The 25,812-nt window shown below is 51.6% G+C and overlaps 1 protein-coding gene across 5 annotated transcripts; it reads left to right on the top strand.

The window, feature by feature from the left end:
* The first annotated feature begins 1,002 nt into the window (after positions 1–1,002).
* EDN3 (endothelin 3) lies at positions 1,003–24,010 on the top strand. Of its 5 annotated transcripts, none has more exons than XM_082362677.1 (5): positions 1,003–1,602; positions 2,235–2,523; positions 19,132–19,340; positions 20,505–20,585; positions 20,961–23,427. In XM_082362677.1, exons 1-5 carry the CDS (start codon positions 1,551–1,553, stop codon positions 21,044–21,046), a joined length of 717 nt encoding a protein of 238 aa, XP_082218803.1. In that variant the 5' UTR covers positions 1,003–1,550; the 3' UTR covers positions 21,047–23,427. The 5 variants fall into 5 exon arrangements, with proteins under 5 accessions (XP_082218803.1, XP_082218805.1, XP_082218804.1 ...); XM_082362679.1 differs by lacking the exon at positions 20,961–23,427 and adding an exon at positions 23,469–24,010 and having other exon boundaries at positions 1,011–1,602; XM_082362678.1 differs by having other exon boundaries at positions 1,012–1,602; positions 19,132–19,305; positions 23,327–23,462.
* Positions 24,011–25,812: the final 1,802 nt, after the last annotated feature.

The raw sequence follows: 25,812 nt of genomic DNA, 5'->3' as shown, positions 1-25,812 counted from the left end.
CCTCCCAGCACGGTGGCTGTATTCAGAGGACCAGGATCCCAAGAGAGAGAGCCATGTGGGAGTTGTACCACCTTTTATGACTTTGCTTCCAAAGGCACTCATGTCACTTCTGCTGCTTTCTATTTTTTCCAAGCGGGTCATTCAGGCTGAAGGGGAGTGGGGTGGTACTCGACTGCGTCTTTTGTGGGAGGAGTGTCAAAGGATTGGTGGACGTGCTCAAGTCACCACAAGTACCCTGCGACATGAGGAGTGACTCCGGGGCCTCAGACCTGTTTATCTTCCTCTGTGTGGCCTGTGACTCCTTGCCCTACCTGGGGTTTTCAGGGAAGCCGACTCCCATCCAGTCCAAGCTGATGGGGTAGGCAGTGGCCAAAAGGGAAGTGACCGATGCCACCTGGAGCACTGCCTTTCTTTATATCCTTCCCTCTGGTCGGGGAACTCTGGCCAGGGAGGGGCTCTAAGTGCTTCTTGGTGTGCTCAGAGGTCAGCAGTCCAGGGCGGAGTCCATGGGAAGCATTTATTCATTCATTCATTCATTCATCGACAAATCTTTCTTGAGTACTTCCTATGCGCAGGCACAGTTCTCAGCAAAGGGGGTGTTTAACAAGGAAATTAACCGACCCTCTCTCCTGTGCTGCTCAGGGCAGGAGACCAGTCTCAGGTGAGCTGGGAGAGCCTCCCACACGTGGGGTGGGAAGACCACGATTGGGAGAGGAACCTGCTTCTCACCGAAGCCACCTCCCCCGTGCAGGGGGCTGTGAGCAAGTCAGGGACACCCCAGGACCGCTAGCTCTACTTCTTGGTTGACTTTGCCCCTGATTGCTGCCCAAACCCACCAGCTCTGAGCTCCCGGGAGAGGCGGGGAGACGCTGCCGGTGCCCGTGAGTCACGAGTGTAAAGTACGCCCAGGGCCTTGGCAGGCAGGTCTGTGCAAGGGTAAGGTGTCATTAGGTGAACGCTGAGAAATGCTGCTTTCCAGAGCCCCAGAGATAAAAGACAGGATTCAGGCGCAGCCTTTTATCTCTCCCACTGCGCTGCGGTGGGAGCTGCAGGGTCCGGGCAGCGACGCAGCGGCGTGGGCGCGTGAGCGTGAGTGCGCGCGTGTGCGTGTGTATGCGAGTGTGTGCGCGCGTGTGAGCGTGAGTGTGTGCGCGCGCGTGGCCTTCCGGCAGCTGTCCCGGCCCCCACCCCACCCCACCCCACTCCACCCATCGCACCCGGCCCTGCGCCTGGCCGGCTCCCCCGCGCCTGCGAGGCGACCCCCGTGCGCCCCGGGTTCAAAGGCCCTGCGCGGCAGCTCCAGCCCCTCCGGGGGGCGGGGAGGCGAGGGGGGTGGTGCGGGAAGCAGAAGAGCCGGAGCCCACAGCCGGCCAGCCCTGCGCCGGGATGGGTAGCGCGCTCTGAAGTTCGAGACCGTCGCAGCCAGCCAGCGGCCGGCCTCGAAGACCCCCTAGCCGGAGGGCGAGGCCCGCTGTGCCCGGCACGAGCGCCCTTTCGCGGCCACAGGCGTCCGTCCTCCGGCCCGGTGCTCCCGCGGCCGACCGGGGTTCATGGAGCTGCGGCTGTGGTTCCTTTTCGGGCTCGCAGTGACCTCCGCCGCAGGTAAGCGGGAGGGGCGGCGCGCGGCTCCTGGCGCGAGCGCACACAAAAGGACCCCGGGACGGGCGGGGCGGGGGGCGCGGGGAAGGGGGCATCGCTGGCAGAGGCCTCTGGCCCCGGCTCGCCACCCCTGCAGGAGCCCGGGGGGCGGGCTGGGGGGCAGAACCTGAGGGCACGGACCCCCCCGCGGGCTCGGGAGGTTGCAGCCCACACGCATGCTGGAGACCCGGGGCCCGGGGCGGACTTCGTCGATTTTTCGTGAAGTCGGGAACTTTTCCAAAAGTTTGCAGACGATTCACAAACTGTGCAAAATGACTGCAGAGTTTTCCGAAAGCCTGCACAATGCTTGCACGTTTTCAGCGGGCACAGATAGCTTGCAGGCTGCGCGACGAGAAGAGCTCCCAAGCTTTTCACCAAGGGTGCACGCAACTTGCAAACTTTTCGGAAACTGCGCGCCTAGCTTTGCACGCTTTTCCGAACCTCGGGCGTAGCTTGGAGACTTAACAGAAAGTGCCATTAGCTTGCAAACTTGGCAGAAAGTTTGGCTCTCCCCCTCCCCTGGGTTTTGGGGGATGGTGGGTGTCCGGGGCCTGCACCCTCGGCAACTCAAGAGCCCCTCCATCTGCCTTCTGCAGGATTGGCGCCTCGCCCCCAGCCTGGGGACGCTGGCAGGAGCGGCGAGCCCCGGGCCCCCTCTGCAGCCAGATCGGAGGGGGACACGGAGGAGACTGTGCCCACAACAGCAGTGCGCGGTCCAAGCCCCCGAAGCCCTGGGCAGGCGGAGGGACCTGGTCGGTTTGGGGAGCAGGCGGCCAAGGGGGGCCCTGTGCACCACCGAGCCCGGCGCTGTACATGTTTTACCTACAAGGACAAAGAGTGTGTCTACTATTGCCACCTGGACATCATCTGGATCAACACTCCTGAGTGAGTCAGCCCTGGGGGCGGGGGCTCCTGGGCCAGGCCCCTCTCTTCACACTCCGGGATGACCTGGTCCCATCCCAGCCTGGTCAGCCCAGAGCCCGCCTGGCACAGCCTTCAGCCCTTGCTAGGCTCTCCTGCCAGCCCAGGTCAGGTCTGCAGGTCAAGGGTGTGACCCCCATCCCCTCTGAGGGTCTGGCCCAGGAGAAACCCAACCCCAGAGTTTCTGATCCGGTGGAAGGGCGAGCCCTCCCTCTGTGGGAAATGAGCCAGCCAGCGGGATTAGACACCCGAGAAGTCCCTCTGGGAGGGAAGAAGCCCCGAAAGTTATCTCCTGCCCCAGGGGCTAAGTGGGCCTGGCCCCCCTTGCTGACCCTGCCAGGCTCCAAGGAGTTTCAGATTCCTTGAAAGCAGCCTGCTGTCTAGGGAGCACAGGGGTGGGCTTGGCAGGGCCTAGTGGAACCTGCCCCATAGGGGTGAAATTCCGTGGGCTTCAGGCTCCTTACCTCCTGGGGGGGTCAAGCCCACGGGTCCTCCCCAGGCTGTCACCCCCTGCCCCAGACAGCTCCCCTTGTCCCTTCCGGTCCCTGAGAACTCTCTTACTGCAGGACCGAGACAGTGGCACCTGAGTTAGTTGTGGGCTCTCCTTGCTGTAAAGCCCACTCTCTCCCGAGGCCGTGGGCAGCGACTCAATTGAGGAACCCCTTCTGCAGAAACATCATCCTGCAAACTGTGAAGAGGGCTTGACCTCTCACACCTCTCTCACCAGCCTTTGGGCTTCACCTTCCTGGTCTCTAAAATCTGGGACTTGGACCAGACGTCTCTAGGTGTCTCTAGGTGTCTCTAGGTGTCTCTAGGTGTCTCTAGGTACTCTTGGGATCTCTTGGGCGTCCTGCTTGCACCTGACTAGGGATTCTTAGCCTTCCTGGAGCCCTTGGCCTGGAAAGGCAACTTTGCCACTGTGTTTGGAGCCCCTTGATTCGTGTCCTTCAGGGGTTCCTTCATTCCGAGCCGTCTAACCTCTGAGCACCCCGGGTGATATCTCGATGGGCCTCACATACCCACCTTGTTTCACCGATACCTTGAGGATGAAATGCAAAGGAGGGTGAACCTGGGGGGCCGAATGTGTTTCAAACCAGGTCATGAGCCGTCTAAGGACATCTGGGAGAGGTCTGGAAAGTCACCCTGTTGTCCAGCATGGCAAGCAGGGCTGGCTCCAGCGGGGAGTCTGGACGTGTGCACAGGGTTCCAGCTCGGAAAGACCCTCATGGTTTAAAGTGTATTGTCGCCATCTTGAAATGCTTAATACTTTTTTAAAAAAAATCGAAGTATAGTTGACTTACAGTATCGTGTTAGTTTCAGGGACTTACAATATCGTGTTAGTTTCAGGTGTGCAGCACAACAATGGAAATGCTTAATACTTTTTGAAGCAAGGGCTTCAAGGGCATTTTATCCCGGGTCCCCCAAAATGAAGCTGACCCAGATGGCAGAATTTGCTTGCCGGGCTGTGTCCGATCAGGTTCCTACACATACCGTCAGCCCACAGTAGGGAGGGTGGGGCCAGGTCATAACAGTGATGTGTACTGGGGAGGGACTCGGGCTGTCACTGATTGCCTTCTATTCTCAGACAGTGGTCAGGGTCACCTTCTCCTACAGCCCCATCACCCTGACACTTGTCCTTTCTGATTCTTATCTTCCCGGCATTGTCCTCTGACCAAATTAGCTTCACAGAACCCAGGACTGAGGGCAGCCTTGGTAGGAATCCCAAGCTGTGGATCTAGAAGGAGAAAGAAGAAAGCTAAGCAAGTTTGGGGCAGGGGGGCCTTTGCAGAGGAGAGGAGGGGAGGAAGGAGGGGATATTTGGAGACCACCTTAGTTCTCTGCCTGTTGCCAAGCCCTGAGCAGTGGCTGCGGGAAGCGATTGTCACGAAGCCCTGCGACCTGGTGGGAATCCTGTCTCCCAGTTCTGAGCTGTCGTGTAGGGCCTGAGTTGAAGCCATGGGTCTTTGGCTTTTTCTAGGACAGCCAACTCGCTAACGTTCCCCTCACAGCTTGATTTACCTCTTCCCCTCTTCCCTGACCCTGATTCATTTTAAACACTAGGGGGAAAGGATTAAATATGGTGTTTGGGAGTTTCGTGAGCTACCCGGGGAAACAAAAAAAAAATGACAATAGCCAGACTTGAGCATTTTGAAGTCAGACAAGCAACATAACTTTTATACGGAAGATGTTCCTGGATAGTCTTTCTCTGTCTTCCTTTCTTTTCCTCCTCCCTCCCTCCTTCCCTCTTTCTTTCCTTCCTTCCAAAAATTCTCTGTTGATATATGGACAGGTCCACTGGCAAACTTTAAAACATCTTGGATAAGATCGCGAAGTGAGGAAATGGGTTTTAGGGAACTTGGACCTTTGGAGAAATGGAAACATCTGAAAAATGGCTGGATTGAGCTAAACGGACGAGGGTAGCGTGCACCAAGGACTTTTCCAGCTTCTGCCCCCCACCCCTTAGCTGTCACCCCCTCTTCTTTAGCAGACCCTCTTGCTCTATCGAAACTTCTCCAGGGTGTGAGTTGCATCCTGTCCCCACCGCTGGCTGTGCTGGGAACCCGCAGGAGTCTGGAGCCTCATGCCTAAATCGAGAGTCTTGAACTTCGGGTGATTTTCAGCTTCTGGTGTCTTTCCTTCTACTGCCTTCCGGTCACATGGAGGCAGAGGCAAAAATCCAGCTGTATCTCAGAAGGATGCTTGCAAGGTTGCAGGCATTCTTGGAGAATGGTTGTTTTGGCTGTGTTTAAGGACCCAAAATCTTCAGGAGGGATGCTGTAGTTACTGTATCTCATGTGGAAAGTTAAGGCTCGAGAGACCAGCTGCTCCCAGAGGTATTTTCTGGGTATGAGATCCAAGTTCTCTGGTTTCCCCACATCCTTCTATGCACTTGGTTCTTTGGGGAGGCGGCTGAGATGGCAGCTCACCCACGGGACAAGGGATGCTCACGGCTCTCCTTGGCCACGTTAGGAAGCCCCGCCCCTCCCCTCCCCCCAGCAACCCCACCGTTGCCAACAGAAACAAAAACAAAACTCCATACCAGAGAAGAACACATCCCGTCTTATGGCCATGGAAAATTTGCCAAGAATAAGATAATAAGGAGAGAAGTAGGGACAAGTAGCCCATGTGCTTACATCCCTGTGCACTCGGGGTTGTTTTCCATGAGAATACTTCAAAAACAGGAGTGTCCTATGACATGGTGGGGGATTGTGTCTGTCAGGGTCTCCAGAGAGATGGAACTAATAGGACGTGTGTGTGTAGATATCTATGTGTATATAAACACACCACACACACACACACACACACACAGAGGAGCTGATGTTGCAGTCTTCAGTCTGAGGCATCCTGGAGGCAGAATTCCCTTCCTGCTCAGGGCACCTCACTCCTCTCTGTCCTCTCCTTCACCTGATTGGACGAGGCCCACCCACGTTATGAAGGGTAATCTGCTTTACTCAACGTCTACTGATTTAAATGTTAATTGCCTCTAAAATATACCTCCCTAACAACATCTAGACTGGCATTTGGTCACATATCTGGGTACCATGGCCCAGCCAAGTTGACACATAAAAAATTAACCATCACAGAGCTCTCAGTGCTAATGGTACCCCATAGCAGGGCAGTCCCTCTGCACCTGCCACTGTACACCTGGCTATGGAGTGAAACCACTCATTCTCAGATGGCCAGTGGAGTTAGCTGCAGGGCCCCCAGCAAGGAACCCTGCTCTGTTCCTTCCCACTTTTTTCCTGAGAATTGAGGGAAACTGCCATCTGTTAAATCCCTCCAAGGACATAATGAGGGAGGCATTGTGATGCTGTGACAGTGACCATGTTTCCAAACAAAAATCTGAGCCACGTGGGCTGACAAGTAGGAATGTATTTCTGGAAAGAGCAGTGCAGGATGTTTGGAATCACGGCTGTGGTGGAAAATCTGGGCTCTGTAATCTCGTGGGAAGACTCCAGACCCAGGAGCTCTGCCCGGTGTCCTGGATGTGACTCGCTGCATGGCCTGGGGGTGGTGCCACCCTCTCCCTGTGCCCCTGGGTAAGTTGCAGACATCAGTGTGACTCTAGGATGGTGACCTAACAAGATGATCAACCTGGCCACACTGACTCAGGAACGACATTTGTTTCCCCAAAGAAGCAGAGTAAAAATAATAATAACAAAACATTTTAATTGTATTTCAATGTATTCTACCACAAAAAGGCAACAATTCAACAGACTCACCTTTGCCTCCTGTGTTGTTCAAGAGAGATAGGCCAGCACATTTCTAAGAAAGGACGTTTTAAGTTGGAGAACATCCCAGAGGAATGGATGGATCTGGTTTACCAGCCTCCCACTGATGCGGGGCCAGCTGCCCACCCACCATGTGATTTCAGAGACCCCAGTAACAGTCACGTGACCCGTGAGTCAGGACTGGGAGTATCGTTGCGGGAGATGCAGCTTTCGAGGCAGAAGGATAGTCTTTCTGAGCTTCGTCATGATCATGTAGACGATGGTGATGATGGTGACAGTGGTCCACACTGATGTTGACCGTGACTTCTATGAGTAAAGATGTGTGAGGATGACATGAGAAGGCGCGAGGGGCATTCTCAGCACAGTGTCTGGACTCTAGTAGACACTCAGTACCTCAAAGACATGACCACGCAGATAACTGTACAGCCCCTGGGGCTGCATAGCCCTTCCTGCCGCCCCACCTGCCGTATCCCAGTCTCTGATTGGAGAAGCCGGTGACTGAGAAGCTCAAGTCCTGCTGAGGTGGGCTTCCTTGGACCCTCCAACTGGTCTTGCGCTGCTTCCTGCAGTAACACTGAGGAGCGCGCACCGGGGTACCTCAGTTTTTCCCTACTCTATGGATGGCCCTTGGTGCGCGGTCTATTAGCATTTGATTTGCATAAGGTTTACAGACCCTGGGAAAAGGTGTGTTTGGCTGACTGCTGATAAGCGGCTTGATAAGCGCTCTGGTGGCCAAAGGTTGTTACAGGCTTGATGAGATTTGGTCCTGCCCTTTCTGCCCCTCCTTTCTTGTTTGAGTCCTACTTACCTTGGTAAATAATTAGAATTTTGGGGAACAGGGCATGGTGTTCTCTGAAGGCACTGCCCTGGGCTCCCTCTGCTAAATGGGGAGGTGGGTACAGTGAAGCAGGGGAGAGGGAGGGGGTCTGGCATTTCAGGATAATTCGAATGATCTGTTTAGAACTTTTTTGTTGAACGATGAAATCTTAGTGCGGGTGAGTCCAACAGAATAGACACAATTCCCATGCACCCAGCACCGCCGGGGACCTGAGTGGGGGTCACTAGGAAGGGATCCCAGGAAATAACTACGGAATCTGTTTACAAAAATGGTAAATAAATAAGGACACATAAGAAAAGACTGTATCAGCCAGACTAAAAATGATCTTGAACTCAGGGTTCTGACTGATCTTGTTTTTACGCTCTGAGTTGTTTCCCTTCCGTGTAACCATCTCCCCCTTGGAAATCTAGTAGACGTTTACATCCCAATTTTGAGTCTGGGTAGCAGTAGCTCAGAACATTTCATGGCAAGATGCATCTTTAAAATTTGAGGGCCTTGGGGCTAAATTTCAGAGTTTCTTGGCAAGGTCGGCTCACACAAGGTGACCTTCCGGTTGGGTTCACTTGGACTGAAAGTCCCCTTTTCTACCCCAGAGTGGGTGTGAGGAGGTGAGATATCCAGGGACAAAGATGGGTTCGTTGAAATGCATCTGATCCTGACTGGATGAGAAAGAGGCTTGAGGCTGGAAGGCAGTTTGATTTGCCTCGAGAAAACTCGGTACAAAGAGGTCGTGACCCTGCATGACCCTGGAGGGAGAATTTAGATTTCTGCTAGATGAAAGGGGAATTGCAGCTAGGAACTTGGCCTTAAATCTGAAGGCAGATGAAAGGCTCTGACATCTCTGGTGCGGTATATTCCTGCAAGAATTTAAAACAAAGGAAGCTGGGCAGCAAACATTGCTTTCGTTAAGGGGGTCCCACGGCTGGGTCGGAGCTCACAGGGCTTTGTACCGCCAGCTCTCCATCCCGCCCTGGGATGTGCATCTCAGCATGTCCAGTGGGGCTGCCTGGGGCCCCTTTCCTAGCTCCAGGGAACCCCGTGTCACTGACGCTCAGCTTTGGAGCACATAACAAATAGATCAACTGTTTAAGAGGGAAATGACCCCATCTCATTCTAAGTCATGTTTCGGTGGAAACGGAGACCTCCTTAAAATGGGACACGCGTGTGCACACACACACACACACACACACACACTTTCCCCCTATTTGGGATAGGAACCAATTTTTTTTTTTTTTAGGCATTAGCACACCCAGTCCCAGGAAGGCATAGCCTTTTTTTTTTTTTTTTTTTTAATTAATTAATTTATTTATTTATTTTGGCCGTGTTGGGTCTTCATTTCTGTGTGAGGGCTTTCTCCAGTTGCGGCAAGTGGGGGCCACTCTTCATCGCGGTGCGCGGGCCTCTCACTATCACGGCCTCTCTTGTTGCGGAGCACAGGCTCCAGACGTGCAGGCTCAGTAATTGTGGCTCACGGGCCCAGTTGCTCCGCGGCACGTGGGATCCTCCCAGACCAGGGCTCGAACCCGTGTCCCCTGCATTGGCAGGCAGATTCTCAACCACTGCACCACCAGGGAAGCCCTAGGAACCAATTTTATTTGGAAGGAAAATAAATCCGGGCAATGGCCACAATGTAGATGAGCTGCCGGTCCAGACACAGTTCAGGGGGTTTCTAAAGTCCTGCTCCCCCGCCGAGTCTCCCAGGAATGGACAGCAGGATAGGGCGTCCCCTGGCCTTTCTCATCTGCCCCGGCTCAGAATCTCAGGGGAGCCAAGAGCTTTGGGAGAACTTGGCAATGTTCAGAGCCCTGGTCATCTTCTCTTCTTTTATAGCCTCTCAGGGCTGACTTAGCAGGAGGCCTTAATAAACAGTAACACTAGAACAGGGCAGCCAGCGAACCCTGTGCCTGGCCCAGTAATTTAAAAAACAGAAACAGATTCATGCATCCATGAGAAAGCCTCGGAGGCTGATGTGGCCGAGGTGCTGTGATCCTTTCTTGCTCAATGATGGCACGAACCGCCCACAACTTGGGGAGCGGCCAACAGCTTTGCCAGAAGTCAGAAGCAAGTTGGCAAGAGAGCAGAGGTGTCTGTAGCTTTTCTGGGTTTTTCTAAATCTGATTTCCATGGGTTTCTTGCAGGGTGGAGAATAGGGTGAGGCTCATGACCCACTCTTTCAGGTGCAAACTTGAAGATGTCAAAAAGTAAAATAAAACTTAATGCGATATATATTTTTTTTTTATAAATTTATTTATTTATTTTTGGCTGTGTTGGGTCTTTGTTTCTGTGCGAGGGCTTTCTCTAGTTGCGGCGAGCGGGGGCCACTCTTCATCGCGGTGCGCGGGCCTCTCACGTTGCGGAGCACAGGCTCCAGACGCGCAGGCTCAGTAGTTGTGGCTCACGGGCTTAGTTGCTCCGCAGCACGTGGGATCTTCCCAGAGCAGGGCTCGAACCCATGTCTCCTGCATTGGCAGGCAGATTCTTAACCACTGCGCCACCAGGGAAGCCCCAATGCGATATTTTTAAAAAGTCAAAATTAGTGCAAACATCACTAGTCATAATCAACCAAATATCGACATTTTTAATAAAGACAGGATCTGACCCTGTGCTTGGTTCTTGTTTGGGGATAAAGCCTGTCTCTCTAGAGGGACTCAAGTCTTCTTAGTTTGAGGTAAGCAATCAAGTGATCAGAGCTACCACAGGATGCAAACAATTAGATTAGGAAGAAAATGAGTGTCTTTATTTTTGTTGCCATGGCGAGCATGTCTTCCTTCAGTAGGACTTTTCCATCCTTAAGATGAAATCTCCTGAAAATTAGCAACGGTGTCTTCTTTTGCTTCCTGTGGGTTATTTAAAGGGATGTGTGATGGTGTCTGTATTTTTTTTTTTATCCCTGTACAAATACCCCCATTCTTAAAAAAATACCTGCTCCTTATTTTACCCCTTCTGTTTCCACTGCTGGGAACTATTTTGAGCCACATCTGTCTGCAGCTTTGCATAAAGTTATAATGAGACCATGCCAGACAGACGTGGATTGCTCATGCCTACATTCGACCTGGAATTCGTTAGGGTCACTGGGGGTTGGGGAGAGAAACTCTAGCCTAACTCATATGGATGCATTTGGGTTGTACCAGATGGAGGGGAAACCAGCTAATCTGTTGGATTCCATAGATGGCTTCATTCTCCAAATATTGCAGGCGTTTGTTGCCCTAACTTTTTTTTTTTTTTTTAAAGCTGTCACTCTTGGAAATCCCACCCCACACACCAAACACAGAAGGCTTTTTCTGCCGTTCTCCCTTGCTTTGACCACTAGTCAGATATCCTTCATTCAGAGCCCCTGTGTCTGCATTAGGGGAGGAGGCTGCCGTGTCCAGGGAGCTGATGGGATGATATAACCTGTGGCTTTGGGGTGATTTTTAAGCTCCGTTATGTGGCGGTAGGACGTGGGAGAGTCCTACTCTTTGGGCCAAAGCTTTCTAAATACAGTTGGTGAGATCCTGGGAATCTCTCTGCTTGGGTGGGGTAGAGACCCCACATTTCATTGTGGTTTAATTGCTGGAGAGAAGGGCTGGGCCCTGCTCTAGGATTTGTGCTGTTCGGAGATGCTCAAGTAACAGTGAGGGCGTTCGGGAATCTCTCGATGGAAGTTGGAGCTGGACGGACCTTCCCGAGAGCCAGTGATTTCATTTGTCAACCCCAGAGAGAAGCCACTCACCTAGGGCCTCTCAGGGAGCTAGTCTTCAATTTGGGCCAGAAACCTGGGTCTGTCTGCCGAGGGAAGCCTCTGGTTTTGTCTCTGAGGCCTCTTCCATCCGGGTAGCCTGGTTTCTTCCTCACGTGTCTGCGGAAGTTACTATCAAGACATGGTTCTTCCATTTCTAGTGATCTAGAGACCATATTCTCTCTAGAAGAACCTCAAAGAGGGGCCGATTGAGGACAACGATAGTGAAATCCAGTGACTCAGCCAGGAATTCTGTACATTTGGCAGACTGGCCATGGCCTGGAAGAAATGGCCAATTGAGACCTCCTTCCCTCCCTCCTTTCTTCACGTAGCAGACCTTTGTTATTGAGATGTTGAGGTGTTATTGGGCACCTGCTCTGAGCCAGGTACTGCCTGGGCTGCCCTGGGTGCCGAGGTGAACAGGCAGAGACCAGCTGTTACCAACCCCGGGGGACAAGAAGGAAGCCACACCTGCAGCAGAGGTGAGGAACGCCCCCATTCCTTGGGTCCGATTGATGGAGAGTCAATGTTCTCTTTGAAAATGTATGTAATTCTGGTAAAATTCCCCAACAACCAAGTCCTGGATAAATTCAAAAGTCGTGGGTTGTTTTTTTCTGGGGGGCAGGGTGAGGGGAATGTCTTAAAAAAAATTAATCTCCAACCCACAGCACATTGCTCACACTTTTGATATTTCTAAATGCTCTGGGGTCATTGGCTATTTCTGAGGCTGCAGGAGGACTTTCTCCATTGCCAAGTGGTGGAGGAACAATTTGCCTTGGGATCCTCCCACTTAGAGATGCGGGGATTTTCTGCAGAAGTAAAGCTACAAATTGCCAGTTCACTTTATGTTGTTTGTGAGCATGAAGTTTGTGTCGTATTCTTCAGAACCAGAAAGCGTGTGTGTGTGTTTCTGCTTGCATAACGAGGTCAAGGAGGAGATATAGTTTGGCTATTTTCTTTCCTGGAGATTGGAAGGGCACCCAGTGGTTGTCTGGCCCAAGGCCTGTCCCAAGCAGACTTTCACAGGTGTTTGGTGAGTGGACAAGGAGTCAAGTCACTGCAGAGTAAGCCTTGTGAGCTGGTCAGCCAAGTATCTGGGGGCTGGGCTCTGAGCGTCATGGGGTCATATGCTTGCTTCCACCTGCCCAAAGGACAGTGTGGTCCGAACCAAATATTTCACAGTGGGCATACCTGGGAAGAAAGGATTCCAGCCAGCTTCGTGGGCTAGGTTTTGTCCTGATTCGGAACATATTCTTTTGTGTTTGCTTCGATGAAGAAAATCTCTACTTGTCCTTGTCAGCTGCAGAGACTCCGGGTCTTTCTATGAAGCCCAAGAGATCACGGTCGCATCCATCTGGAGAAAGTGAGTTCCAGGGTCAGCTAGAGGTCACTGGTCGTAAGCAACAGAAACCTAGTGTTGCTAACACAGCATAGGAGTTTATTGGGAGGACACAGCGTGGCCCACAAACTGGAAGGGAGGGAGAAGCAGCACCAGGCTTAGAAAGGAGAGGTACCAAGACAGGACTGGGGGTCCCAGTGGGAGCACAGTCGAACAGACAAGGCAGGACAGAGCCACCTGGCAAGTAGCAGCTTCAGAGTATTTTCTGACCTTGAATTGCTTTGCTCAGGAGTCTTGGGAGGGAGAGGGTGTGATGGGCCAGCTTGGGTCACCTGTTGAGTCCTGAGGCAGGGGAAGGTGAGACTGTCAATCGACAGTCTCTGCAAGACCTCACACATGGAGGGAGGGATAATTCCTCAGGGGAAAGGTAAGAGATTGGATTCCAGGAGACAAAAACAGCCAGTGGTGATTCCAGGCTCTAGAGAATTCTGGGCTTTTAAGTCCTTGGAGAGGGGTACTCCTCTCTCTGAGCTGGTGTTTCCCTCTTGCCTCTATGTCTTTGTGCAAAGTGGCAGTGGTGCGGGTGGGGGGAGTGGTCCACTAGATGCTTGTTGAAGTGAATGGATGCTTTTATAGGCCTTTGAATATTCAGCCACTTCCTGTAGTTACTTCATCCTGTCTTACTCTTAAACAGAGTTCTTAGCTAGCAGTTTTTTCTGGCTAAGGTTACAAAGACAGTCAGTGAAGTTGATCCACACTTTCTTCCTTGCCCAAGAAGATATTTTGAAGCTTGAGAGAACAAGTGAGTGGTGTCTTCTAAGGAAGGAATTTAATAAAATCTGAAATCAAGCCCTAGTTAGAAAGCACGTTGGAGTCTCGAAGTTGATTCTCTGGGGAGTGTTGGGGGGGGGCAGTATCTAATGACTGCTGGTGCCCCTGCCTGTCTGCCTACCCCTGGGAAACAGTTGTTCCCCTTCTTCTCGGCTGCAGGACTGGTCAGCAGAGTCGCGCCTTCTGTACAGTGTGTCCCAAAGGCGATCCTGCCCTTGCTTTCCCTTTCAGAAGGAAAAATGTGAACCAGAGAAGACAGAGCATCAACTTGATGTTCTGACCGTGAAGTGAAAATGTTCTGTTTGTTGGGGAGACACTCCGCTAGAACCTAGGCTTTTTGAATTGATAATGACAGCACCTTTATTTGTAAAAATAGTAGCAGGTGCTAATTTTGTCACCATGTCACTTGACCTGTCTGGCTTTGCTTTATGGGACAAGCCACTAGAGCAGGGGTTGTAAACTGAGATGCCCCTGAGGGCTAGACAGGTGAGAGAAGCAAGCAAAGAAGGACAGATACAGGGACTGGGGCCAAATAGAGAGCTTGAGCCAGGCTCTGACAGTATCACTCAGCTCCAGACACCTGCTGCCATGTTGGAGTGTGGGGTTGGAGTGAGTATAACTTCCAGTTATACAAGAGAAGCTGGAAATTGTGATGTTTATGTGAAATTTTCAGATTAAAGAAAAACCACCCTCTTTTGATTGGATGAAGCCCACAAAAATGCCAATTTGCTAACCTCTGTACTAGATTAAAACTGTGTGTGTACAGGGCCACTGGTCTGTCTCATTCATGGATGTTCACCCAGAGTCTAGTCCAGGGCCCATACACTGAAAACCACTCCACAAATATTTGTTGAGTGCTATTCAGTGTTGGGGGGGAGGATATGGTAACTGGGTTTTCAAGGACAATTTGATAAACTTTCCTGAGAAATTAGAATTTGGCCAGTGAAGCTCCTTTTGCTGCTACTGGCTGACCCTTGTGAATATGTGTTTCCCTCCTTTCACTTCAGGGACTGAAGCCAATTTTCCTATCAGAGAGATGGAGATGGTTGATTCGTTTAGGAAAAGGCAACAGTGAACTTAAAAAGAGATTCTTAAAAGAAACATTCAACTTTCCTTATTTAAAAACTTCTTGTAGAAAGAAATAAAGTTCTTCCAGTGTGATGATGCAGATGAACAATGAATACAGGAGATTTGGAAGTTTAGTATTTAACATTTATGTGTGACATATGGGAGAAAATGTTAAATGGTATATATGACTCTGGCACTACCATCACTGAGCAAATAATGAATGTTCTGACCACATATGCTGAGGACAATTTATTATACAAATACACACAATGCTAGACATTGCCTATGTGAATGTTTTGGGGTGTTTTGTCTAAGAGCACTCGGACTCATCTTCTCATCTGCTTCTGTTTTGTTTGGAGCTCTGTGTTATAACTGGAACATTAACAGGTGGAAGAGCTGACTACTTTTACAAAGAATTGTGTTCTCTAAGCCCCACTGTAAAACACAGGCTAAACCATAGGTCAGATGGTGTGCTGGTCAAAGTTCTCAGCTGATTTAACTTCATTTTCCTGGTTCCATCATTAGGTCCTTCCAATTCACCGTTCAAGAAACATTCAAGAAATGATAAAGGTACCAAAACAATTAAAACATGAGTGCTTATTGGACAGACAGTGTAGAATGATGGACCAGCCAAAAGGAAGCCTGGCAAAGAATGGCATTGCTGTGCCATGCGGCACTCTGGTTCCTTCTTACCTGTCTTTATTACTTAGTCACACATCTCAAACGCAGGCCTGGTAGATGGGGTTTTTCTGCCTGGTACAACTCACTTGAATTCCCAGACCAAAAAAAGCAACAATGGCAGCCACATTAATTCACCACTAGGAGCTCTTTGCTAAGCATTTTTCATGCAGTGCAGTGTATCATTCAGTCCGTCTGACAACCCTTTCATAGATCAGGAAACTGTGGAGCGGGTGGAGTGCTCATCATGTAAGTGCTTTACAACATAATAATGGGATGACTAGGTAACCTTTCTCTGTGCTCTGTGTACCTTGCACATACCTGGGCATATTGGCTTGTCAGGTTTCCTTTACCTGTACTGTTTTCATACACCAGTAGCATGTGAACTCCTTAAGGCCTTTCTGCATCCTCATCACACTTAGACTAATACCACAGAGATACAGGCAGACCTTGAAAATACGGTGGATTTGGTTCCAGACAGCCTCAACGAAGTGAAAAAGCAAGTCACACGAATTTTTTGGTTTCTAATGCATATTAGAGTTATGTTTATGCTATACTGCAGTCCATTAGGTATGCAATAGCATCATGTCTAAAAAAATGTATATCCCTTAAAAAATACTTTATTGCTAAAAAATGCTAATCATCATCTGACAATGCAGTGTTGCCACAAAGCTTCAATTTGTAAAATCCATAATATCTGTGAAGTGCAATAAAATGAGGTATGTCCAGATATAGTGGATGCTTGGCAAGTGTTGGAAATTCTTTGTAATGAATTTTGTGGTTGTTGAATGTTTTAGGTTGGAGAGAATCCAGTCTTATTGGACTAGTTTATCTCACAATCAACAACCAGTTGCTTAATTAATAGTCTTCATTTGCTCAGCCTTGTACTGGGTCCACAGCAGGTGCAAAAGAAGTAGCCCTTTCTTGTACTCTTGAGGAGCTGGTATCCACTCTTAAACCTAAAGACACCTAGGGGCTTCCCTGGTGGCGCAGTGGTTAAGAATCTGCCTGCCAATGCAGGGGACACGGGTTCGAGCCCTGGTCCGGGAAGACCCCACATGCCACGGAGCAACTAAGCCCGTGCGCCACAACTACCGAGCCTGCGCTCTAGAGCTCGCGAGCCACAGCTACTGAAGCCCGCGCGCCTAGAGCCCGTGCTCCGCAACAAGAGAAGCCAACGCAACGAGAAGCCCGCACATCTCAACGAAGAGTAGCCCCCGCTCGCCACACCTAGAGAAAGCCTGTGCACAGCAGTGAAGACCCAACGCAGCCAAAAATAAATAAATAAATAAATAAATAAATAAATTTAAAACAATACATATATATAGAAAAAAGAAAGACACCTGCCCTGGGCCCTGTGGCATAGAGGGTGCCTCTGACCCTCCTCTGGCCATATCTCCCACCCCATTGCAAGGAGTCTATGAGACTGAAAGCCATATACCCCTTCTTCTAGACCATGTTCCAGGTATTCACGATCCTGGAATCCCTCTACTCAGATGTCCCTGAGCCCACTTCCAGGGTCTGATACCCACGGACAGAACAGGGCTCCAGCACATCTCCCAAGGTCTACAGGGTGGTCAGGGGACAGCTGCTTGTGGGATGGCGGGTAGATGGAGCTTGGCCTGCATGTGGGATGGAGCAGGTTGGAAGGCAATGTACCTTGTGCTGCCATGTTCCAACACGGAACTCCAAGGAGCCCCAGAATCCTAACATCAAGCTCCAACTTCCAAGGTGTTTTGAAGCTGAACTCTCTTATTTAAGCACTTATCAGATTGATTTAAAAACCTTTAAGTTTTCGACCTATGGGAGGTGGGCCTTTGTTGGAGCTGGAACTCTTGATGGGGGGGCGGGCCTTCTGTGGTCTGGACCATCTCTTAAGTCCTCTGGTTCATAGCTTTCGTCATCCCCCACCGGCTTCCAGGTCAGCCAGCGGAGTGCGCACCTGGGGCTTGGAGCAGGGGTTTCCTGCCTCCATAAGCATTCTTGGAAAGTTACAAGGGCTCATTTGCATACTAGCTCCTCCCACGAGGCTGCTGGGAAAGCGCTTAGCGGTTCTCTATTACCAAATACCACGTCGCCTTGTTTGCTCACTAAAAACACTTTGTGCGTTTGCAAAGTTGAGTGGCTCTGCGCACACAAACGCCTAATCCACTGACAGCAATTTCAAAATCGCAGGTCTTGCTGTTGATGGAAAAATGGGAGCCTTGGTTGTTATTCCTTGTGTGTCATTTTCACCAAGAAATGGGGGTCTGGAAATGTCAACACCTAGAGATTTAATGTGGCCCTATTACTGGAAATCTATACCTTTAGCCAAATCCTGCCTCACCACAATGTCTGTATTGTTTTGCTACCTCACCCCCACCCCTATTTCCCATTCCTGAGAAAAGATGGGGTTTTAGCCAAGATTCAGCTCAGAAGGGGACTGGCCCCTGCTTGCTTTCTCTATCCTGTGAGCACAGACTGCTCAGTACTGGGCCTTCTTGGATCCAGGGAAGCCACTACAAGGCCATTTCTCAACTCACTTGGGTGGGAGGGAGTGGGGAGAGGGGAAAAGAGAGAGAGGGTGGGGTTATGGGGTTATGTTCTTAGCTCCAGTCTCCTGCCCAGCAGGGAACAGGTTCGTTCCAAGCATCAGGTCACAATGGGGCACCCCCCCCCACTCTGCCCTCACCGCCCCAGAAAAGCTCCACGGCATGTGTTTCAAATTAAAGGAAATTCTATTTGATGCTATTTTGAAAATGCACAGAGAATGTCAGAACCCCTTTTGAGGTGGATGATTGGTGATACTCCATGGGGCTCACAGAAACCAAGGTGGTTGATCTCGGGGACTAGCGGGAAAGCCAAGACTTATTGGAAAAGTAACTTTTGGCCACATGTGTTTCCTCTAGTTATTAGTAATCTGTCCCCCAAATCCTGTTCAGTAGTGCTAATGAATTAAGCATATGCTTTTAACTTTTTCCCACTGAATTGCCTGGCCGTGTCCTCCCATCCCTGGAGAGCAGTGGTTTGGATGGACACGAGCATAAGAAACAGATGTAAACATTTATTGTTTCAAATGACACCATCACCCTCGTCCCAGCTCCAACCATAAATGAAATGGATAAACAGTTTCATAAGAAGACTTTTCCCAAGGTCAGTTCTGTCCTCGGCTGAATCTCACAGGGCACAGAGGGTTCCCCTGACGTTTGTGGCTTTGAGGAAGCCGTGTTCAGGGGCCAGGATGTGTCTCTAACGGCCGTAATTGGATTTGTCCTATTCCAGTTAGTGCAGACTATAAATATGATGTGCACACGGAAGAAATTCGGTGGCCAGCAGGGCGGGAGCCAGGGCTGGCCTTGGGCTGCGGGTTTGGAAGGCATCTTACTGGTCTGGAAGACCAGGCTCAGGTGCCGCTGGCTCAAGGATGAAGACTGGGGTCAGCGTTCGGGTCAGCAGGACTGTCCATGTCAGGGGTTTGAGTGCTGGAAGGAAAACCAGAACTGCCCTGGAAAGACCCGGGCTGGGAGGTGTGCTGGCCATGGATGGGTCTTGAAAAGACTAAAAACGCATCCACCCGGCGTCTGCTTGCTCCCTCCGCAAGAGGAGGCCATCGTCCATCTCCCCCAGGGTCTCTCCATCTTTCCATCCCGGCTGCCCCAGCCCACTGCCTGGGGAGTAGCGGGTAGCGGGGATGAAGGATCCACTCCAGAGTCTTCCCAAGGCCCCAAGTGCAGGGGAGGGTGTGGATACCAGTTCCTGGGACAGGGCTGCACCGCCTGCCTCATCCACACCCAGGCCCACCATCTCGCACGCCCTCGCCAGCTCCCCGAGCAGGGAGGCTGGGGCGGTTCGTCCAGACGTGGCCCTGACCTTTCTCTGTCCTTTGCAGACGGACTGTGCCCTATGGACTGTCCAACTACAGAGGCAGCTTCCGGGGCAGGAGGTCGGCCGGGACCTTTCCGCAGAGCTCGCAGCCGTCGAAGGGGACGCCGCGCTGCGCCTGTGCGGAGAGCGAGGACGCCGCCTGCGTGCACTTCTGCGCCTGGACCCCGGCTGCCCGCGGGTACGACCCTCTCCCCGGACCCCGGCTGCCCGCGGGTACGACCCCCTCCCCGGACCCCGGCTGCCCGCGTGTACGACCCCCTCCCCGGGCCCCGGCTGCCCGCGGTTACGACCCCCTCCCCGGGCCCCGGCTGCCCGCGGGTATGACCCTCCTCCCTGGCTTTCTGCATTTCCAGAGATCGGTTGCCCTGGGCCGTGTGGGTGCAGCAGGGCTCTGCCTGTTCCGCCCGACGCGGTCCTGCAGGCGGGGAGGGCGCAGGCTGCACGCCGAGGGTGCCGCAGCCCCGTCCCTTCACTGCCTTTCAAAGCAAGGCCTGCAACGTGGCCACGGCCGTGTCTGGTCTCCAGACGTATTTCTTCTGGACTGCACAGCAAGCTGCCAAAATTTGAATAAGTTGCCAACACTTAAAAATTGCAGAATCACCCCCCTCCTCAACAAATGCATATTTTTAGCTTCTCTAAAAATAGCAAATGGGACCATCTGGTCTCACCAGCCCACATCCCCTCTTGGCCGGATAGGCTGGAACCAAATGAGGGCCACTCAGGTTCTAGTGGGACATGCAACGTCCATTCACCTGTGTCACTCATCATCTTACTTGGTGGCCCCCCAGGCCCCCGAGTTTGAGACCCTGTAGTCTACTCTAACTGCTGGAGAGAAGCTTGTGAGTCACTGTGGACTTGAATAAATAAGCGGACCCTAGGTTCGACCCGTGGTAGCCATGTAAGCTGGTTTTTACTACTCATGCTCCTGGTCCTCTTTTTCTTTACTTTGGGCCAAGATCCATCAACCCCGCCAGGCAGAGCTGCCTTGTAAAGCCTCTTCCAAGAGCCATCGCTGGTGGGATGGGACCTCCAGGTGCTTCTCAGCAAGTAAAACACACAAGCAGAGGGGCTTTCTATGCGGCAGGTGCTGTGGTAGCCAGGGGCCCAGGATCTGCTGTCCAGAAACCCCAGCGCCAACCACATTTTTCTTCTTGGCTCCTTAACATCTGATGGATAACTGAGTAGTGTGGGTGGAGGCTGGACTCTGGTAGAAATCCACCCACCATGTGCTCAGCCTTCAGAAACTCTGCCTGAGATGCGGACCTGGGGGACCGCATTCACGTTGGTGGGAAGAGGAAATCATTCATAATTGGATGCTGAAGAACCAGCCCTGTGGAAATGTGGCTTGATTCATTCAAACCAGCTCTCTCCCCACAGGAATTCAAGGACGGCACGAACACCTGACAGAGAAGCAGGAAAGCAGGCCAGCGGTGCTGCCGGGGGCGTGCGTCCGAGGAGGTGAAGCTGCTTTCTGAGTCGCTGCCACATGGGGGGCACGGAGGATGTGTGGGGCGCACCTGGTCTGTGCGGGTGGCCAGCGGGACACCACGTGTGGTGGGCATCCACAGGCAATGGTGCTTTTGCTAGATCACCCCTGGGGACAGAACAGCCTAAAGCTGTGGACAGCCTGCCCTGCGTCTTAGGAGCTCAGTCCTGCGCTCCCTGTAGCTTTTGAGCAGTGATGTCCAGCCCTGGATTTCACCAGGTCTGGACAAATCTCACCGATCGCTGCCTCTCAGAGCCCCTGCAGGCTCATCTATCGGTGCCCATGTTGCGCCTCTGCTCCCATAGCAACTGGTGGTTTCTACAAAAAGAATCATTTCTTCTTTTCAGCAGCTGATTCTGGACAGAGGCGAATTATAGCAGCTGGGCACCAGGCCCTCCGAGTCCTCCAGTTCATTTTAGGAATTTTTTTTTAACCCACTTGTCTTTTTTGTATGATCCTGAGGGTTTCCTGCAGCCCAACTGGGTTTATTTGTCATTCAGTCGATCAGAAATCGTTATTACTGAGTCGCCTACACATCTGCAATGGGATGGTAATTGATGTTCATAGTAATGACCTGGGGCGGGGCTTGGGGTCCTACAGGGTCTGATCAAGGGAGGATTAAACCCTGTTTGGTATGCAGGAGGCTTTCCGAATTGGTGGCAGATTGCTTTGAGTCGTCTGGAGAGGGTACTGTCAGCATCCACAATAAAAATGCAGAGGAGAGGCAGAGACAGACCCCAGGAGAGCATGAATTAGGCCCCAGCTGGTCCCCACTTTGCCTCTTCTTCCTTCTTCCTTTTTCTCCTCTTCCTCACCCCAAACCCAAACCCAAACCCAAACCCTTCTCCGCAAGGGAGGGATGTGATTAAAACCACCATCCATCGTGGCATTTATTCAATTCAGCAAAGATTTGTTGAGCACCTGTGATGTGCAGGGCACCGTCCTAGATGCTGGGGACACCACAGGGAATAAGGCAGAAGGTCAGCCTTCCTGGCACTTAAATAGTGGGGAAAACAGATAGCAAACCAATACATTAAACACAGAGTAGGGCATGTGAAGGAGAGCAGGAAGCAGGCTGGGGGCAGGAAGTGTTGGAGGGTGGCTGCAGTTTGGGTGGACAGGGGTGGTCTCACTGGCCAGGTGACATTGGCATAAAGAACTGGAGGAAGTGGGGAGGGGTGAGCCAGAGGGATGAGGAAGGGAAGGGGATGTCAGGCAAGGGAAGGGGATGTCAGGCAGGGGAAGGGTAAGTGCAAAGGCCCTGTGGTAGGAATGTGCTGTGCTGGGTGTGCTCTAGGAAGGCAGCAGAGGCCAGCACAGAAAAAGCACTGGTTGCTTTTGCTGTTGGTGTTATCATTCTGTTGGATGTTCAGGAGATGAGAACGGTGGCACAGATGTCCCACTGGGGCCTGGAAAGGTGCTTCTTCTAGGTCTTTACGATGCATGTCAAGCTCCTGTAAGACGCTTTACTTGGGAAGAAAAAGTCTTTCCTTATAAGCACGGTCCCTACTTTCTTGCAAGACTCAAGTTAGTAATCTCCAGATTGACATTCTCAGAGTGGAAGCTGCTGCCATCCTGAGCTTGTGATCATCAAAGATGGGACCAGACTGTGGGAGAGAGAACTCGCCGTGGCCACGTCAGCAGCGATGATTGTGCTCACAGCTTCCCAGGTGGATGGCAGGCTCTGAAATTGCCTAGAAGCTCTGGCAAGGAGGTTCCGTTCAAAACAGGGAACGGGCTAGAGATAGGCTGGGGAGACGTCTCCTCTTTCAGCCAGCAGAGAGCTCTTCTTTTGTAACAGGCCTCTTTTTTTTTCTTTTGCCCCCCTTTTCCGAGATAGGTTGAAGTCAAGGCCAGACAAAGCGAGTAGGCGTTAGACCTCCACCATCAAATGCTTGCCCCGGCAGTGGACCTCCCCGCCTCCCAGGCTCTGCCTGCCCTTTCAGGAGCCCCCTGGGAGAGGGTCCTGCAGCAGGAAGGCCTCAGTTATGGCTCCTGCTCGGTTCACATTTCCACCTCTTTGAGGACAAGAAATGAGTTTTGCCTGGGGGAGAAAACCCACTCAAAGGGTCCTCACTTAACAATACAGCCCTTCCCCAAGAATGCCCCATCCAAAGACCCCAGTTTCCCTAATGGGTAAAACGATCCCAGCTGTGCCCTGGGGCCCGGCGCCCAGGGCTCCGGTTTCATGCAGGAAATTGTTTGCGGAGAGGTATGGCACGTTGCATAAGCCACTTCTCTTGGAGAATAAGTGGACTTCAAGCTAACTCTTTGCAAATGTAACCCCGTGTCCATGTTGGAACAGATGCAGGCCCTGGCAGGAGCATGCCGACGTCTGAGCCCTCACATGGGGCAGGCGTGGGGTGTGAGCCACTGAGGCCGCCCGGCGTCAACTTGAGACGCAGATCACAGCTGTACAGGTTTGATCAGTTTGAAGCTTATAGGATTTAGACAGGCATTTTCAGCTGTGCTTGGTCCCACTAAAAGAATGTATCTCCAAAAAAAAAAAGAAAGAAAGAAGAAACCTTGATGTTTGTGATAAGAAAAGGAGGAAATTAACACCTGTGGGTTTTGAACCCCCAGGCGGGTGTGCAGCAGAGAGACTTCTGTGCCCTTCACAGACAGGCAGACGATGGACAACAGACCCAGTTGCCAGGAAGCCACTGTAAAGGCAGCCCCAGCTCAAGGCTATTAAGGTGATATTTGTTTTCAGGAAGAAATGTGGATCTTTGGGGGAAGGGCTTCAAAATAAGCTGCAAACACAACCGCTTTGTAAGTTATGTAAATTTCTATTTATCTATGTAATTGGCAACAACTGGGAATTGTAACACCTGACAGTTCGCAATCTCTTTCAGCTGCGCTCTAGCGGCCACGCTGAGATTGCTGAGCGTCTGAAGCTGATGGAGTGTTTAGTCATCCACGGGGATGGGGAGAGGCCGCCCCCTCCCCCGACGGCAGAGAGATAAGAGCCGGCATTTGAGTGCCTGCCGAGGTCCTGATGTGATGGTGGATGCCGGGGCGCTAGCCTTGACCAAATGCTAAATTTTCGATGAGTATATCCTAAGTGTTACAGGTGTAAAAGCGAGTGTCACAAGGAAATGGAAGGGACTGATTTGCCAGCAGGATGGGGTACAGTTTAGAGAAGCAATTATTTATTGTGAAACTGTTCTCTGTGTCAACTCCTTTTGGCGGATGTGTTCAACGCAAAGCCTCTGTACATAGAGAGATGTTCACTTGTGTTATGAGTCCCACCTCAGTCCTTAGGGCTTGAATCACATTTTTAAACACCTGTGCACTGTTTGTCTCTGTGGCAAGATGGTATCTCGGAGAGAAATTCATTCATTGTGCTAACACAGAAAATACTGTCAAATGCATAATAAAAAAAATCTCGAAGTTTGCTCTGATGTGGGTTTTTCTCGCTGGTGTGATATGCATGGTTACACGTCAGTTTTCCGTGGACCTCTGGAGAGGACAGAAGAGAGTTATCATTGGGGAAGTAGATTCATCTGAAGTCAATTATGGAGCAAGATGGGTGAGGGGGCTGCTTGAATTTTAAGGAAGGAGCGGGATCTGGGGACCATCCAAGGAAGATAGAACATTCAGGGTGGTTGGGAAGAGATAAATCTGGGGAGGACGTTGGCTCCTTCCCCTGGCACCATCCTGGTCACCTTCATAGCGACGCATAGCTTTGTCTTCTGTCCCCAGAGGCACGGACACGTGCTGGGCAGGATTCCAGGGAGAGGACGGTCATAGGCAACAGCCAACAGTGGACCTTTGCAGCCTTTCCGATGGGCATTTTATTTTGCTTTGCTGCTCACGGTTCTTGAGAATTAGTAGCCCGAAGTGACCACCTTTTGTTTGATCTTATCTATCAATGGCAATGTTTTTAAGCCTCCAAGACTTATAAGACATCTGGGGGGTGGGAGTGCCAGGTTCTTCCCTCCCTCCCTCCCTCTCTCCCTCCCTCCCTCTCTCCCTCCCTTCCTCTCTCCCTCCCTCCCTCCCCCTCCCTCCCTTCCTCTCTCCCTCCCTCCCTTCCTCCCCCTCCCTCCCTCTCTCCCTCCCTTCCTCTCTCCCTCCCTCCCTTCCTCCCCCTCCCTCCCTTCCTCTCCCTCCCTCCCTCTCTCCCTTCCTCCCTCCCTCCCTCTCTCCCTCCCTCCCTCTCTCCCTCCCTCCCTCTCTCCCTCCCTCCCTCTCTCCCTTTTGAGTCAAGAATTGGAGACCATCAGAGGCAGGGAATTGGACAAAGAGACCCAGCCTAAAAGCCAAGAGAAATCCAGTATTCTGGGTGGGTTTGATCACATCTAATCTGCGAAAGCCCAGGAGCCTCTTGTTTTAATTAAACACATTTTAGAGAATTTTGACTTTGGTGAACTGACAGAGCTGGGTCCTGATTTATCCTGTAGGATGTGAAGCCGCACAGGAGGAGCTGCCGGTGTGCGCACGGGAGGTGCTCCCCCGGGACTCTCAGCCCTTTTAGCCGCTGCAGATCCAGAGAGACGGAGGAGGAGGGCCGAGGGGTCCCAGGCGCTGGGAGGGCAAGTCCCAGTGTGGCGGGCGTTTCTGGCATCTGGGTGGAGGAATAGAAGGGGAACCCGTGGAGCTGTGAGTAGGATGGGCGACAGGATTTACAGGGCCCAGTGCAAAATGCAAATACAGGACTCCTGGTGAAACCCTGGGTAATCATTAATTGAATCCATTACACCTGTAACTTGCCTTCACCATCAAGGTCGTTTTAATTGTTGCTACAAAAAACGTGCTTGTCCTCCAAGGGGCACGTAGCCTAAAGAAGAAGATATTTGTCCAAGCTGTTTTCCAAGAACTTGGAGTCAGCTGTTTCTAGTTCAAGCTGAGCCAGTTGAGACTGGATAAGACCACCAACCCTCCAACTGGGCATGTGTGAGTGTCTGCTCGGTGACCTTTTGACGTCAGAGGGCTCAAGTCTCCACCCTCGGATCATGCTAAGCACCTCCATGTTTTAATGTGCAGAGGCCTGGAGCTTGGTTACATCTGTGCAGAATGACAATTACTGCACCTTTTTCCAACCACCTTCTCCACGCTGCTCACGTTCCCCACGCCTCAGACCACCCTGCTTCTTCATCCCAAAGTACCCGAAGCCCCTTGCCTTCAAGAAGGGGCGTCTGGGACTCGGTGTCCCATCTCCTCGCTTGGCTGCCACGTGAGTAAACCCTTTCTTTG

Source organism: Balaenoptera borealis (assembly GCF_965194805.1).
Source record: "Balaenoptera borealis genome assembly, chromosome: 16".
In the NCBI taxonomy this organism is placed as follows: Eukaryota; Metazoa; Chordata; class Mammalia; order Artiodactyla; family Balaenopteridae; genus Balaenoptera; species Balaenoptera borealis.
This window is presented reverse-complemented; position numbering and strand designations above follow the sequence as displayed.